Here is a 15,200-nt window from a genome sequence, read left to right as displayed (position 1 = left end):
AGTAAGTGTAGGAGTTGAAAAAAGAGTTTCGGTTACTCTGGTTATAATATTAGCGGCAAATCGTTGAGCATTAGACTTTTTGTTTGCCTCGATATCTATTGTCGATTTTGGTACTAAAACTGATGTATGGAGTGAGCACTATTACTTCTTATTTCTGTATGGTTTCGGTCGGGATTTACGCATCTAGCTACCAAATACCCTGATGTATTCAGCTCGCCAAGTAATATCTAAGGGCTGAATAAGCTGTATAAATAGGTGCGGACAGTCGTGTATCTCCTGACAGCGGCACGTGTAGGCGGTACCTGCGGGTTGTCGTCCTCCTCGCCGGGTTCCTTGTATTTGCGGACCATGTGCTCCTCCACGGGCTGGAACAGCAGCGCCGCCGCCCACACGTTGAGCATGATCCCGCCGAGGATCAGTACTGCTCCTCTGGAAAAATTAATCTTAATCTTAATATATATATAAAATGCTAATGTGCGTACGTAAAGACAGGGTTTTCTCTACCACCACCAATTCCAATCAACTTCCTTTTGGGGTGGTAAATACCCCTCGATCTCCCGGTGGGAATAAGAGAGTTTGGTCGCGGTGGGTGGAAGTGGGTGGTTGTGGGTGGCAAAAATATGAAAAAATATACATCTGTCCTTTTCTAACCCATGAGAACTTCTGGAAAGTTCTAAAAATTTCTGGACTAATCTACATATATATAAAATGCTAATGTGCGTACGTAAAGACAGGGTTTTCTCTACCACCACCAATTCCAATCAACTTCCTTTTGGGGTGGTAAATACCCCTCGATCTCCCGGTGGGAATAAGAGAGTTTGGTCGCGGTGGGTGGAAGTGGGTGGTTGTGGGTGGCAAAAATATGAAAAAATATACATCTGTCCTTTTCTAACTCATGAGAACTTCTGGAAAGTTCTAAAAATTTCTGGACTAATCTACAAAACTAGAATGTGTACAACTGTAACAATCGATCTAGAATGTTCGAGAAGGTTCTAAAAATTTCTAGAATGATCTAGAAAGATTCAAAATTGTGTGCAACTGCTAAAATCGATATAGAATGTTCCAGAAAATTCTAGAAATGTCTGAAATGATCTAGAAAGATTCAAAATTGTCTGCAACTGCTAAAATCGATGTGGAATGTTCCAGAAAATTCTAGAAATGTCTGGAATGATCTAGAAAGATTCAAAATTGTGTGCAACTGCTAAAATCGGTATGGAATGTTCCAGAAATATCTAAAAATTTCTGGACTAATCTAGAAAACTCTAAAATGTGTACAACTGTAACAATCGATCTAGAATGTTCGAGAAGGTTCTAAAAAATCCATATGGAATGCTCTAGATAGTTCTAGAAATGACTATAATAATCTAGAAGCTTCTAGAAAGTTCCGAAATGTGTGCAACTATTGAAATTAATCCGGACGATCCAGATCGAAATTAAGTACATCGGAATGTTCTAGAGTGTTCTGATACTAGAAATTTCGATTTCCAACGGTATATAAACCGAAAATAAGTGACTTTTTGTCAATTGAACCGTGTTTACAGTCGCGAAAAGATCAATTGAAGTCAAGAGTAAACAGTGATTACATAAATTCAAGTGATTTGAACAAATGAGAAAGTAAAAACTATTTGACTATTCTAGAGTGTTCTGATACTAGAAATTTCGATTTCCAACGGTATATAAACCGAAAATCAGTGACTTTTTGTCAGTTGAACCGTGTTTACAGTCGCGAAAAGATCAATTGAAGTCAAGAGTAAACAGTGATTACATAAATTCAAGTGATTTGAACAAATGAGAAAGTAAAAACTATTTGACTATTCTAGAGTGTTCTGATACTAGAAATTTCGATTTCTAACGGTATATAAACCGAAAGTGAGTGAGTTTTTGTTAGTTTTATCATTGTAACAACCAAGATATGCGTTTTGGTTAATTTTATTACACTTTTTATATTTACAAAGCCAAGACGAAAAAAAGTATTTGCAAAACCCAAAGTGGTTTCAAAAAGAAGGAAAATAGCACGTCACAATGAAACAGAAGAACAAAGAGAAAAACGTCTTTTGAACATTCGTAAAGGAGTAAAAAGAATTAGAGAAAATTTAACCGAAGAGGAAAGAGCACGTATTAATGAAGAAACACGATGTCGAGTAAGATCACTCCGATATCGTCAATCGGCTGATCAACATGAACTGGAAAATACCAGAAAACAAGAAAGAATGACTACTTTACGCCAACGACGAGCTGCTTCATGTAAAATTGGAAGTTTAGAACTTCAGGCTTTCCATTATGATTGCAAAAAACAATACAATGAACATCCAAGTATTGTCATCGGAAAAATGGATACGATATGCGAGTATTGTCATGCACGGAAATTTAAAGGCGAATACTGCAGTTCTGTTAAATCGATAAAATATGTATGCAAATATATTAATAAAGGCAGTGATATGGCTGTTTTTACGTTAACCAATGAAAACCAGCATGATGAAATAGTACAGTATCAAATGGGTCGTTACATTAATACCAACGAAGCAATTTGGCGAATTTTAAGTTTTCCAATACACGATTGAGATCCACCGGTTCAACATTTATCCGTCCACCTATAAAATGGACAACGTGTGTTTTTCACAACAGAAACGGCATAAAAAGTTGCGACGGAACCACCGACTCGAACAACTTTAACAGCGTTTTTTGAATTATGCCAGAAAGACCAATTTGCTAAGACTTTACTCAGAAGTACCCAGCTATTATACATGGGATACAACAAGTAAACAATTTAATCCTCGAAAACGTGGAATGCAAGTAGAAGGACATGATGTGTTCAAGAGTGTAACACAATAGGACGAGTCTACACAGTGCATCCAAAAAACGCTGAATGTTTCTATCTACGCTTATTACTTCACACTATTCGTGGTCCAACGAGTTTTGAAGACCTAAAAACTGTCAATGGTTACATTTTTGAGACATCGTGAAGCATGTCAAAGATTAGGTCTACTTGAAAACGATAATCATTGGGATACACATATAATGTGTAATATGTAAATGTATTTATCATATATGTAATACGTATAATATCATATGTAAATAATTGTGTGAATAAAACATAAATTTTCCATTTACTAAGGTGTTTTTTATTTTAACTTATAATTATTTCAATTAGTTAATTAATTAAATATACTTTCTATACACCGCATATTTAATGGTCGACTACTTACTTACTTTCAATATCTAAGATAGAAATCTATATTATCTACGTTAAAAAATGCATCCTCAAATATTTTTTATACCATTAAACATGCGATGTATTTTAACCCGAGCAACGCCGGGTTTCGCAGCTAGTATAAGTTATAATCTATTTAATGGGTAGAACGGAAGGATGGGTAGAACCGACAGCCCCATGTGCAGAGCATAGATGAAGAGGAAATAACAAAACATATTCTCTTATGGCGTTATTCATAAAAGCGTTATAGGCCTAAATTAGCTTTTTTTTTTTATACTACGTCGGTGGCAAACAAGCATACGGCCTGCCTGATGGTAAGCAGTCTCCGTAGCCTATGTACACCTGCAACTCCAGAGGAGTTATATGCGCGTTGCCGACCCTAACCCCACCCCCCTCGTTGAGCTCTGGCAACCTTACTCACCGGCAGGAACACAACACTATGAGTAGGGTCAAGTGTTATTTGGCTGCGGTTTTCTGTAACGTGGAGGTACTTCCCCAGTTGGGCTCTGCTCTAGATCTGGAATGACATCCGCTGTGCTGTGCCCTACCACACAAGGCGAGATGACATTCACATTGCCTATACCTCTCTTTTGGACGTAGTTTAAGGACATACCCGGGTCGAATAGCTATGAATCGTCTGTCTTTATCTGGCATTTTGACTTACGTATTTGTAAGAACGGGATAAATCATAATTTAACTAAATCAGGCCCGTAAAGTTTTATGAATAAGGGGGTTAGACTGTAAACAGGTAGAAATATACAGGAGCAAATACCTAGTGACAGTAGGGACTCCGTGCACACTAAAAGAGACAGAGTAGCGCTACCTACTTCACGCAAAATAGGCACAATGGTTGTCGATTTGCGGAAAATGCCCGGCAAAACTAACTAACTTATCTATTTAAATATATTAACCTTTCGGTCAGCCCTATGCAGCAGAAAAATTGTTCTCGAAAATTTTTTTAAAAGATGATTTAAAATTTGGGCAGGATCTTAATCATACACAGACGAGGGATTACAACGGATCGCTCACGTTTTTAAGTCGAAAAACTGTATTTCGCTTCATAACGAGCGACTTAACCACTGTTAACAGTGCGCTGGTCAGCCAACAACGGGTGTAACTGTAGATAAAGCTGTTCTTTATACAGTAAACATTTCGAACAATCGACTTTAAAAACGTGAACGACCCGTTATAATATGTTTAATGTATTTGAGTCTCGAAAGTTCTTTACGGTTTTACCAAGTAAATTAACTTACTCATACAACGCACAATATAGGTATTTGTATAGTCCATGGAGGTAGCGGGTTCAAACCCGTGGCGCGTGGCCCGTACCAATGAGTTTTTCGGAACTTATGTACGAAATATCATTTGATATTTACCAGTCGCTTTTCGGTGAAGGAAAAACATCGTGAGGAAACCGGACTAATCCCAACAAGGCCTAGTTTACTCTCTGGGTTGGAAGATCAGATGGCAGTCGCTTTCGTAAAAACTAGTGCCTACGCCCAATCTTGGGATTAGTTGTCAAGCTGACCCCAGGCTCCCATGAGCTGTGGCAAAATGCCGGGACAACGCAAGGAAGAAGAGTATCGTCCATGGAGGAATAATACAAGGACACCACGTCGATAAGAGGGAGATGTGACTTCATGAAAAGCCGATTTCGCACACACACATACTTACTTATCAGGTTCGAGCCAATGACTGTGTGTGTGATGCGCGTGTCAATACAAGAGTATGAGCATTTTTTTTACCGTAGAGTTGGTCAAAAGACGCCATAGCTTTTAACCTTTTCAACGCCGTGTTAAACACAAAAGCCACTCACCACTCGGACACTTCACCGAAGTGTCAAAACTGAAATTGAACTACATGACGTCTATGTTGCTCTGTGGTCGGTGACGGTTTAATCCATCTTCAGCGTTGGATCTACGGTGCGGATATATTAGAGATTGGCGTCAAAAAAGATAAATTAATTCATGTGATCTAGTGATTATGGAGTCTGTGGCGGAAGCAGAAGACAGTGTTTGCTTCCCAGCACTGGGTATGTTTTCTTTCGTATTTGATATCTATTTCAGTTTAACTAAACTCACTTGTATCCGTACGTCTCGAGCAGGTATCGCAGCACGGGCGGCAGTATGATGGAGCCGAACGCGGAGCCCGACATGCAGATGCCGTTGGCGAGGCCGCGCAGACGGACGAAGTATGACGTCACGATGTATACTGTCGGGGGGAAGGCGAGCCCGGCACCTGCGCCGACAAGCGCGCCGAAGCTGTTTAAAAAAATTAAAAAAAGTAAAAAATGTCAAGCTTTAAAAAAAAGTAGGTAAGGGCGTGTCAGACGATTCTTGTTCTTTTTCCTGAAATTAGAGAAATCATTTTCGATGAGCTAAAATTATTTCAAGTGGTTTAACTCGTCCTAATTCTCCTAAGTCCCATCATATAATAACTAATAATATTGAATTGGCAAATCAATATAAATAGACTTATGGTTGAATTACAAACTTGTATAAATATTTAAATAGTACAAAAAAAAAAAATCTAATTGAAAAAAGTAATCTATGTGTGAGCCTTAGGAGATTATAACACATATTTTATCAAGTCAAATCAAAAGTTATTTATTGTTTAGCAACAAACGTTCAATCTTACAGACTGGCATACATAAAATTACCTTCTTAAAAACTATAAATCATTTTGGCGACGACGCAACAGTTTTTTGTTCTGGTAATTCCGCAGGTGGAGATGAAGTGCACGTAATGGCGCGATCACAGCTGGAACACCCTCAGCATAACATGTTCCACCACATCGTCTGCCGTGGCGGAAACATGCAGGCATTTAAACAAAATCTCACCTGAAGTAGAGGTAGCTAATGTTGAAGGCCCAGCTGCTGAAGATCATGCCGAAGGCCGCAAACGTGCCGCCGAGGAGCGTCACCGTCCGGTACGACCATTTTACCGACAAGATGGAGGATAGGGGACCTGAAATGTGAAACATGGTTACTAACATTTCCAGGTAAGAAATGCTTTTTAATTTTTTTTTATTATGTCACCTATTTCAAAAGAGATTATGAACCCTCGCATGATAATTTGAACTTTATAGTCAAGGGAATATTGACGAAATTATAATACACGTTTTACTTTTGAAGATAGTGTCATCCCGCGTCAAGTAGCCGAGCTACACACGCCGAAGTTCGGCTACTCCACAACAGATGTCGCAACCAGCGTCTATGTTCTATCTACGAGTATTTTACTTGCACTTTTGTGGTATTTTGCTTTCACTGGCTTGGATATTTAATATTATATCACAAACCTTTTGAAGATAAGGTGATGTTAGGTTTAAATAGCTAAATTTGCAAACCTCTTAGCCAATGATATGTATATCATTAATTTTAAAATTACGCGCTCGAAGTATCTACGCAGTGTGGACGGGTGTAAAAACAACAAAACGCCACACGCTTCAACAGTATGTATTTTGTTTATGGCTAGTGCCCCCGTGTTACCTAGACTGCTGTACAGGAAGTAGCACAACGCCACCACGCCGCGGAGAGACGGAGGCGGATGCTTGGATCACGTCATTGAACTCCACCAGCAGCACGAAGAAGGACTTGATCGTTCCCGGGATCAGGAAAACCGCTATTGGACCTGGACACCTGGCTAGTGCCCCCTGTTACCAAGACCAGACCTATGGAACTCTCCGCGCGAGCTCGGATTTATGCCTACGAATTAGCGCACCTTATGAGGTGCAAAAGATAGTTGGTTGCCACACGCGCTTACGGACGCACGCCACCGAGCGATGTGGATGGGTGTAAAAACAACACGGCATTATTCAAGCGTACGTTACGATTCTATAGTATTTTGTTGTTGGCTAGTGCCTGTGTTACCTAGACTGCTGTAGAGGAAGTAGCACAGCGCCACTACTCCGCTGGAGGCGGAGGCGGACGCTTGGAACACGTCGTTGAACTCCACCAGCAGCACGCCGAAGGACTTGATCGTTCCCGGGATCAGGATGTTCACTAGCGTTGCACCTGGAAGCGTTTAAGGTTAAGTAAAAGAAAACTTAATTGTAAACATCACAAAATTCAAGGGTCAACACCATACAATAACGCTTATTTTCTTTACTGCCACTAATAAATTTAGATACAATGTACAAAATTGTTGACGGAGTCTTTACTCGGAGGCTTGATTCCTTTTGTATTGAGCTTGAAGAGATTGAATAAAAGACTCGGGACTTAAAAGACTTCAAAGTTTTTTAGCGCCAAAACGAGTCAAGCATTCAAATTTGGACTCAAAAGTCTTGAATTCCCCCAACGCTAGCTGTAACGCTCGAGTACCTTACTTATCTTAATAAGTAAGGCCGTCGAGACATCTCAGAGTTGCCGGATTTTAGCATTGCTCGAAGGACCGATGGCTGTGAACTAGAGAAGACAGCCAAACAATATCTGAACACGGTAGGCCGCTGATTCTGTTTAAGATTTAAGGGAACCGTTCTTTTTTTTTTAAGGAATAGGAAGCAAACGAGCAGAGAAATGGCCTGATGGTAAGCAATTACGCCAATTACCGTTGCTCATGGACATCTGCAATACAAGAAGCTTTGTAAGTGCGATGCCGGTCTTTAAGATGGGAGTAAGCTCTTTTCTTAAAGGTCGTATCGGTCCGGAAATCCGCGACAGTTCATTCCAGCTGTGTGAGGCAGGAAGATGGATGAGTCTTTGGTCACTGTGGAGATCCTTAGGCTGAAATCTGCTGTATGGGTTGCTGCTGGTTTACCTACGAGAATGCACCATCCCCACTTCCCGTCGGGCGGCACCATCTCCCAGTCGCGCTCGGGCGCCGGCCCGATGGTGAAGCGACCGCCGCCGACCGTTGCCGACTCATCTTCTGGTAGTTTTACTGTGGACAAAGCAAATGGTGATTTAGAATTGTGAGACACGAATAAAACTAGTGTCTAAAAAATGCCGAGGGCGAATATTTCATACATGCACCTCGTATACACCAGTATTGGCCGAACGTTAATTAGAATTAAAAATACGGACGGTTACAGTTTACGGTTCAATTTGTAATGGTTAAACTTTAGTATTTTCCATTCTAATTAACGTTTGGCCAACACGGTCGTATACTAATATTATTGTTGCGAAAGTAGCTCTGTCTGTCTGTTACCCTCTTCACACTTAAACCGCTAATGGATTTAGATGAAATTAGGTATAAAGAAAATTTTAGGCCCGGGAAAGGACATAGGGTAGGTTTTATTAACGTTTTGTCCATGCAACGCAATTTGTGTGTGGCAGACTAAAATCGTGGGTTCAAAACTGGGTCGAGCCGTACACAGCTGAAAAATCGTGCTAGAAAAAATTGCGAAAAGATGCCTGATAATACGGTCAGGTGTCCCATATGGCTTAATGACACTATGGAGACGGAGCATATATGGTCGCGAATGTCGCGATCCTTAGCTATGAAGGACCGGAGAAGAAGATGTTGCGGGCAGAAGCTAGTTTTATATAAATAAGGTAATGTTAGGTTAGCGGAACGGTAAGGCGTACTTCCAAACCGTTATGATACGCTGTACATTGGCGTACACGCTCGTATCTCTGTAACGACCCATTGTGTATCCGGCCTTGGCTGAATTACGGTTTGGCATATGTGACACGGTTCTCATCGTGATATTTTTTCCCAATTAGGATCAGAAATTACAAAAAATATTCAATGATAGAAACATATTTTTTACCACGCCTGCTCGTAAAGGCTCTTTTTATACTTCATAAACAGATGAGAAAGTTGCATTTTATCCACAAGCATGCCAAGGTAATCAGATTCCTGTCTGTTTCTCTCATGCTCTCATGTCCGTCCAAGGAAAAATGTTTTCAATTCCGCTAGCCCCCTTAGAGAAGGAGAATGGGCAAGTAGGTAAGTTCAGCCAGCAGTTTTTGTAAAATCGTAACGCTTTTTAGGGTTCCGTGCCCAAGGGGTAAAGCGGGACCCTATTTCTCCGCTGTCCATCCGTCTGTCCCCAGGCTGTATCTCATGAACCGTGATAGCTAGACAATTGAAATTTTCACAGATGATGCATTTATGTTGCCGCTATAAGAACAACTACTAAAAAGTACGGAACCCTCGGTGTGCGAGTCCGACTCGCACTTGAACAAGTTTATTTATTTATTTAGAAACCAAATAGTCATATATAAACATTTCAAAAACGCAATACAAAAGATGTACCGCAACAAAAGGAAAATACAACAAAAAGATATTTCAGTTAACATAATTTATAATTATGAATCTCCAGTCATAATTATAAATTATATTAACTGAAATATGTAAAATTATAGCTAATATACATCTATATCACATAGAACAATTACTGATATCTTTACTTAGGTACTAAAACAACTTACGTTTGACTATATTTTTTAGGTAGACAAGATTTTTGCACAAGCTTTTAAATATGAAAATTGCTTCTGAAAAGGCGCAATTTTATTTTTGGATGTACTCGAGCACAACGCGGCAACAAGTAATCTCCATTAGTTGAAGTGAGTCACTTCACGTGAACAAAGAGCGTTTTGATGCAATTAGATATCGTATGTAAACAAAAGCGGCGGAAATTAGGTCGAGTATTATTTTTTTGCCCGTTACATGGAAGTTATTGAACCGCTTTTAGGCTCATAATGTCAATGTCTTAGATATTAGAATAGAATAGAAATATTTATTTGCCAGAATACGTTACAATTTGGTCTTAAAACAGTTTTAGTATCAGTAAAATTTTAATAATCCTAATAAGAAGAATGACATAATATGAATAAAAACAAATGAGATTAAAATAGAAATACTTATAAATTGCACATTAAAAAATAAGCTAAACTAAAATATAGACATTACACAGGTAATGGAAAATTAAAAATTACAATTTGAAATTTAAATAGTCCTTAACAGTATAAAAGCAATGGTCTTGTAGCCATTTAGTCAGTTCTATCTTAAATTCATTTCCATGTAACATTCTCAATTTATGAGGGGGCTTATTATACAAAACAATACACATAAGATAAAGATACTAAAGACATTACATACAGTTTCGCGACGGTGTTCTTCTAGATTGGCCATAACTTCAAGAGAAATAATCCGATAATATATTATATACTTTAAAATGGCAGTTGGATATAATTTCTTTTATTTAACTTTTTACATTTTCCAATCTTGGTCCAGATTTCACTCCGCATAGAATTTTTCCGCTTGATAGATTTTTTAAAACACCCAACTACATTGTCTCCATGATGTGTTTGGTACTCGGTAGTCAAAACATATAGAGCACGTTTTTATAGCCGTTGCGATGAACAATTAGCGAGTTATGGAACGTTCCAGTAACTCCAAATGGGCTGCAGTTAAATTATTAATAGCTACTGGCGACCGGCCAGGGAGCGTATTCTGAATATGGTTCCCGTTACAAAGTTCCCATATAATTATTACGAGACCGTCTGGACACAATAGACTAGGACGCAAATGGACAAAATGTTAAATAAAAGAGCCATTCGTAGAAGAAATCAGTTTTAGGAATGGAGTGATCTATAAGTCCTCAAATTTTTAGATGTCTTCTCTTTTTATTATAAACTGATTGGCGCTAGGCCCTAGTCACGCCTGATGGAAAGTGAAGACAGGGCCTAAGATGGAGCTCACTGGTTCACTACTAGCCTATTCGCTCTTGCTATAAAGAGACCGAGGTCATATTTATCAGGGAATACAGATGGCGGGAGCGCATTCCATTCTTTAGGCGCCCGTACCAAAAAAGAGGAGGCAAATCGTTTAGTGCGAACAATTGGAACGTTTACCACGAACGGGTGCATTCGCTCCCCGCACCTGGATGTCCGATGATGGAAAGGGGAAGGTGGGATCAGGTTGTGCAGTTCCTGTGCGCACTCCCCGGAATGTATCCGATAGACCATCGATAGGCAAGCGACTCGACGGCGATGCTCAAGGCTCTGTAACTTTGACTTGATCGCCAAAGAGTCTATGCTGAGCCTGCGCTCAATCGAGCGAGAGGGCTGCCTCGATGCTGTCTTGAAGAGCCACACACGATTTGCCAATCTCCAGACTAGTAGTTCGCAAAATTAAAAATAAAGATAATGTCCTACTCGCTAGGTACCTTAATAGCTTAAAATAATTATTTTATTATCTTCATCAGATCAGTGATATTAATAAAGTTCACGGAATAAACAATTTATTCCTCGAACTTGATAATGGTGTTGATGTTATCATTCGTATCATACTATACAGGTAATGGCAACATGCCATGATATGATAGATGGATTTTGAAATAAGTGTTTTTTCCGGCTATAAGATCAACAGCTATTTAAATTTTAGCAATAAGTAGATACAATCGGAGACATTCGCGGTCAACCAAGATTGCTGACTTCGTGATATGAAATACTCCAAAGCTATAAAATGTAAACAATAAACCGGGCAAGTGCGAGCCGGACTCGCGCACGAAGGGTTCCGTACCATTATTTATAAAAACTGCAAAAAAAAAATATTTGTTGTATGGGAGTCCTCCTTAAATATTTATTTTATTCTGCTTTTAGTATTTGTTGTTATAGCGGCAACAGAAATACATCATCTGTGAAAATTTCAACTGTCTAGCTATCACGGTTCATGAGATACAGCCTGGTGACAGAGGGACGGACGGACGGACAGCGAAGTCTCAGTAATAGGGTCCCGTTTGACCCTTTGGGTACGGAACCCTAAAAAACAGTTGAGTAATTTTTTACCTCAATCCTTACGAGCGAGCGAAGCTCCACCTCCCATAGAGATAACCAATTACGATGCATTTAAAATTCTTAATCTTAATTATGAAAAGGGTAAAAGCAGGTAATGAGACAAACAATAGGTAGTAAGGACAGTTGATGTTGTTGTATAGGGTAAACATCGCCTCCCCATAACGATAACCAATTAGGATGCATATAGGATTCCTGATCTTAGTCTGCAAATGCCGGCCGTCACAAAGACAATGGACGACAATAAACTTTACCTGAGCTAACCTTTCTTTTTCTTCTACGCAAAAAATATATATGTAAAATAAATTGCACTGTATTCTTATTCTTATTAGAATGGCATTTGTTTTCTAGTATTAAAACAAGCCTTAATTATCTATCTAAAATGAAAATGGTTAATGTCTTAATAGTTACTATTATGTTTGGGAGAGGACACTGACTTCTGTAACACAGGTTTTTACCTAGCTCAGAAGTCAGGGACTTCAACACTAAAATGTACTTACCTTAATGCCAATAAAAATGTATTTATATTTATTTATTTATATTTTTCGACACCCACTTTTTTAAGTGCCATACTATTGGTCATCAATTTTGTGTTATCGCCTCACCGCCCGCAGGACGTTTTAAAGATTTTCGCCCTTAAGGTGGTTCACCGCGAATGTCCCCGATTGTATCATCGTACACTCATATTATAGTCTATCAAACAACTTTGCCAGTAGAAAAAGGCGTTCAAATTTTCTATGGGATAACCCTTCGCGCCTAATTTTTTTTAATTTGCCGCTTTTCACAAGCTTTTATTTAACTTGCCCTGTTAGTATGTAGGTATGTACGTTCCTAGTGTGGGTCAAATCTTGGAAGCTAAATTTGACCCACTTCCTAATTTCCGATTGAGCTGAAAATTTGCATACATATGTAAGTCGGGTGACAATGCAATATTATGGCACCATCAAGCTGATCTGATGATGGAGACAGGAGGTGGCCATAGGAACTCTGTGATGAAACAACGCAATCTAATTGTGTTTGGAATTTTTAGAACTGTTTCGATGAGTATTAGTTATCTGTGGTAACAAAAGTAGCCAGCGATAAAAGCTTGTACCAAAAATGAAATTTTAGCCTAAATTTATTTCTACTGACAGAAATGTCTTGACAGACTATAGAGCTATATACGTATTGAGCAACTTTTACTATGGGACCAATCACAAAATCGGAAAAATGACTCTTCCATAGAAAATAAACATAGCATAGCATAGCCTACGGATACTGCTTACCATCAGGCGGGCCGTATGATTGTTAGCCACTGACGTAGTATTTAAAAAAAATGTCAAGGTCAGACAGCCAAAATGTATGAAACAGCCAATATTTTTTCGCGATTTCCGGGTTGGTCCCATAGTAAAAGCTGCTCAGTATGACCTATATATCCCCCTCGTAAATTATTGCATGTGACTAAATAAATATCCTGTATACCTATCACATAAAAAAGATTTATGGATCATTATAATGCGATATTTACTTCAAAATCGGTCGTAGTTAGTGGTGCATCAGTTTTTAGTGAGTGGGCTACTGCGGACTTACATCAACGAAGACGTGCACTGTATGCCTTGTATGAGGAACGGCGGTTTAACACGAGTGATGAATTTAAAGAACATGTCAAGCAATATTCGAAAAAGTTTAAAATAGATTGTCATTGTCATATAGCTAAGCGAAATTATCTAAGTCAAAGAATAAAAAATAGTCCCAACATTATTAAAGCAACCTGGAAAGTAATCAATGTGGAGACTGGTCGCTCGAAACACAGAGTGAATGATTTTAAACTAAATATTGATAACAAAATTATAGATTCCAATTTAGAAGTAGCTACAGAATTTGAAAATTTTTTCACTGACGTACCAGTTTTCACAACTAAGGATTTAAATTCATCACCCTCATCCGCTGTTACTCTATTAAAAGATAACGCTCCAGAGTGTTGTGGAGATTTTCATTTTGAACGTGTTTGTACCTCCGATGTAGTAAAGGCGTTTAATTCGGTTAATGTCAAAAAAACGAATGACCTCTGGGGAGTCTCTGTCCATGCTGTCAAATCCTTAGTAGAAATTATAGCGCCTGACTTAGTAATTATATTTAACAACAGTGTTGATTGCGGCGAGTTTCCTGATTTAATGAAACATAGTAAAATAACTCCTTTATTTAAATCGGGTAGCAACTCTGACCCCACTAACTTTAGACCGATATCTGTGCTACCAACGTTCAGTAAGATTTTTGAAAAATTAATTCTTTCTCAATTAGTACGACATTTTAACGTCAATAATTTAATGCATAATAAGCAGTTTGGTTTTACACGGGGTCGCTCGACAACCGATGCTGGTGTTGAGCTAATCAAGCATATCTTCGATGCCTGGGAGGAGTCACGAGATGCTATAGGTATCTTCTGTGATTTGTCTAAGGCCTTCGACTGCGTTTGTCATGAAACATTAATCAGGAAACTACACTATTATGGAGTTAGAGGAACGGCACTGGATTTACTTAAGTCCTACTTAAATGGTAGAATACAAAGGGTCGATGTGAATGGACAGCGATCACCGGGGTCATTGGTCTCTATGGGTGTACCACAGGGGTCAATATTGGGACCTTTCCTGTTCCTTATCTACATAAATGACTTGCCATTCCTTGTAAAGACCCACCATGATATAGTATTGTTTGCAGACGACACTTCACTTATTTTCAAAGTCAAACGACAGCAACAAGCTTACAATGATGTAAACGATGCTATTTCAAAAGTAGTAAATTGGTTCAATGTTAATAATTTATTGTTAAATGAGAATAAGACTAAATGTATTAAGTTTGTCACTAGTAATGTAAGGCATGTAAAAACAAGTGTCATTGTGAAGGATGAGGAATTGGAATTAGTTGATAGTACAGTTTTTCTTGGTATAACTTTAGATTCTAAACTCCAGTGGGGTCCCCATATTGCTACTCTTTCGAATAGACTGAGTTCTGCAGCTTTTGCAGTAAGCAAAATCCGTCAGTTAACTGATGTAAAAACAGCTCCATTAGTATATTTTAGTTACTTCCATAGCATTATGTCATATGGTATTTTACTGTGGGGTGGTGCTTCAGATATAAATACCATTTTTGTTCTGCAGAAGAGGGCTATTCGAGCAATATATAAAATGAACCATAGAGACTCACTGAGAGATAAATTTAAGGAAATTGACATCATGACAGTGCACTGTCAATACATTTATGAGAATATTC

The 15,200-nt window shown here is 38.7% G+C and overlaps 1 protein-coding gene across 6 annotated transcripts in view; it reads right to left on the bottom strand.

The window, feature by feature from the left end:
* The window catches only part of LOC133532456 (monocarboxylate transporter 13), a 90,351-nt gene that overhangs the window by 28,700 nt on the left and 46,451 nt on the right, over positions 1–15,200 (bottom strand). For all 6 annotated transcript variants that reach the window (XM_061871135.1, XM_061871139.1, XM_061871134.1 and 3 more), the window contains 5 exons: positions 7,966–8,088; positions 7,080–7,223; positions 6,051–6,177; positions 5,293–5,472; positions 303–429 (listed from right to left, as the gene is read on the bottom strand). In XM_061871135.1, coding sequence (XP_061727119.1) covers positions 303–429; positions 5,293–5,472; positions 6,051–6,177; positions 7,080–7,223; positions 7,966–8,088 — 701 coding nt within the window. The remainder of the gene's footprint in view (positions 1–302; positions 430–5,292; positions 5,473–6,050; positions 6,178–7,079; positions 7,224–7,965; positions 8,089–15,200) is intronic.

Source organism: Cydia pomonella, chromosome 27, assembly GCF_033807575.1.
Source record: "Cydia pomonella isolate Wapato2018A chromosome 27, ilCydPomo1, whole genome shotgun sequence".
NCBI lineage: Eukaryota > Metazoa > Arthropoda > Insecta > Lepidoptera > Tortricidae > Cydia > Cydia pomonella.
This window is presented reverse-complemented; position numbering and strand designations above follow the sequence as displayed.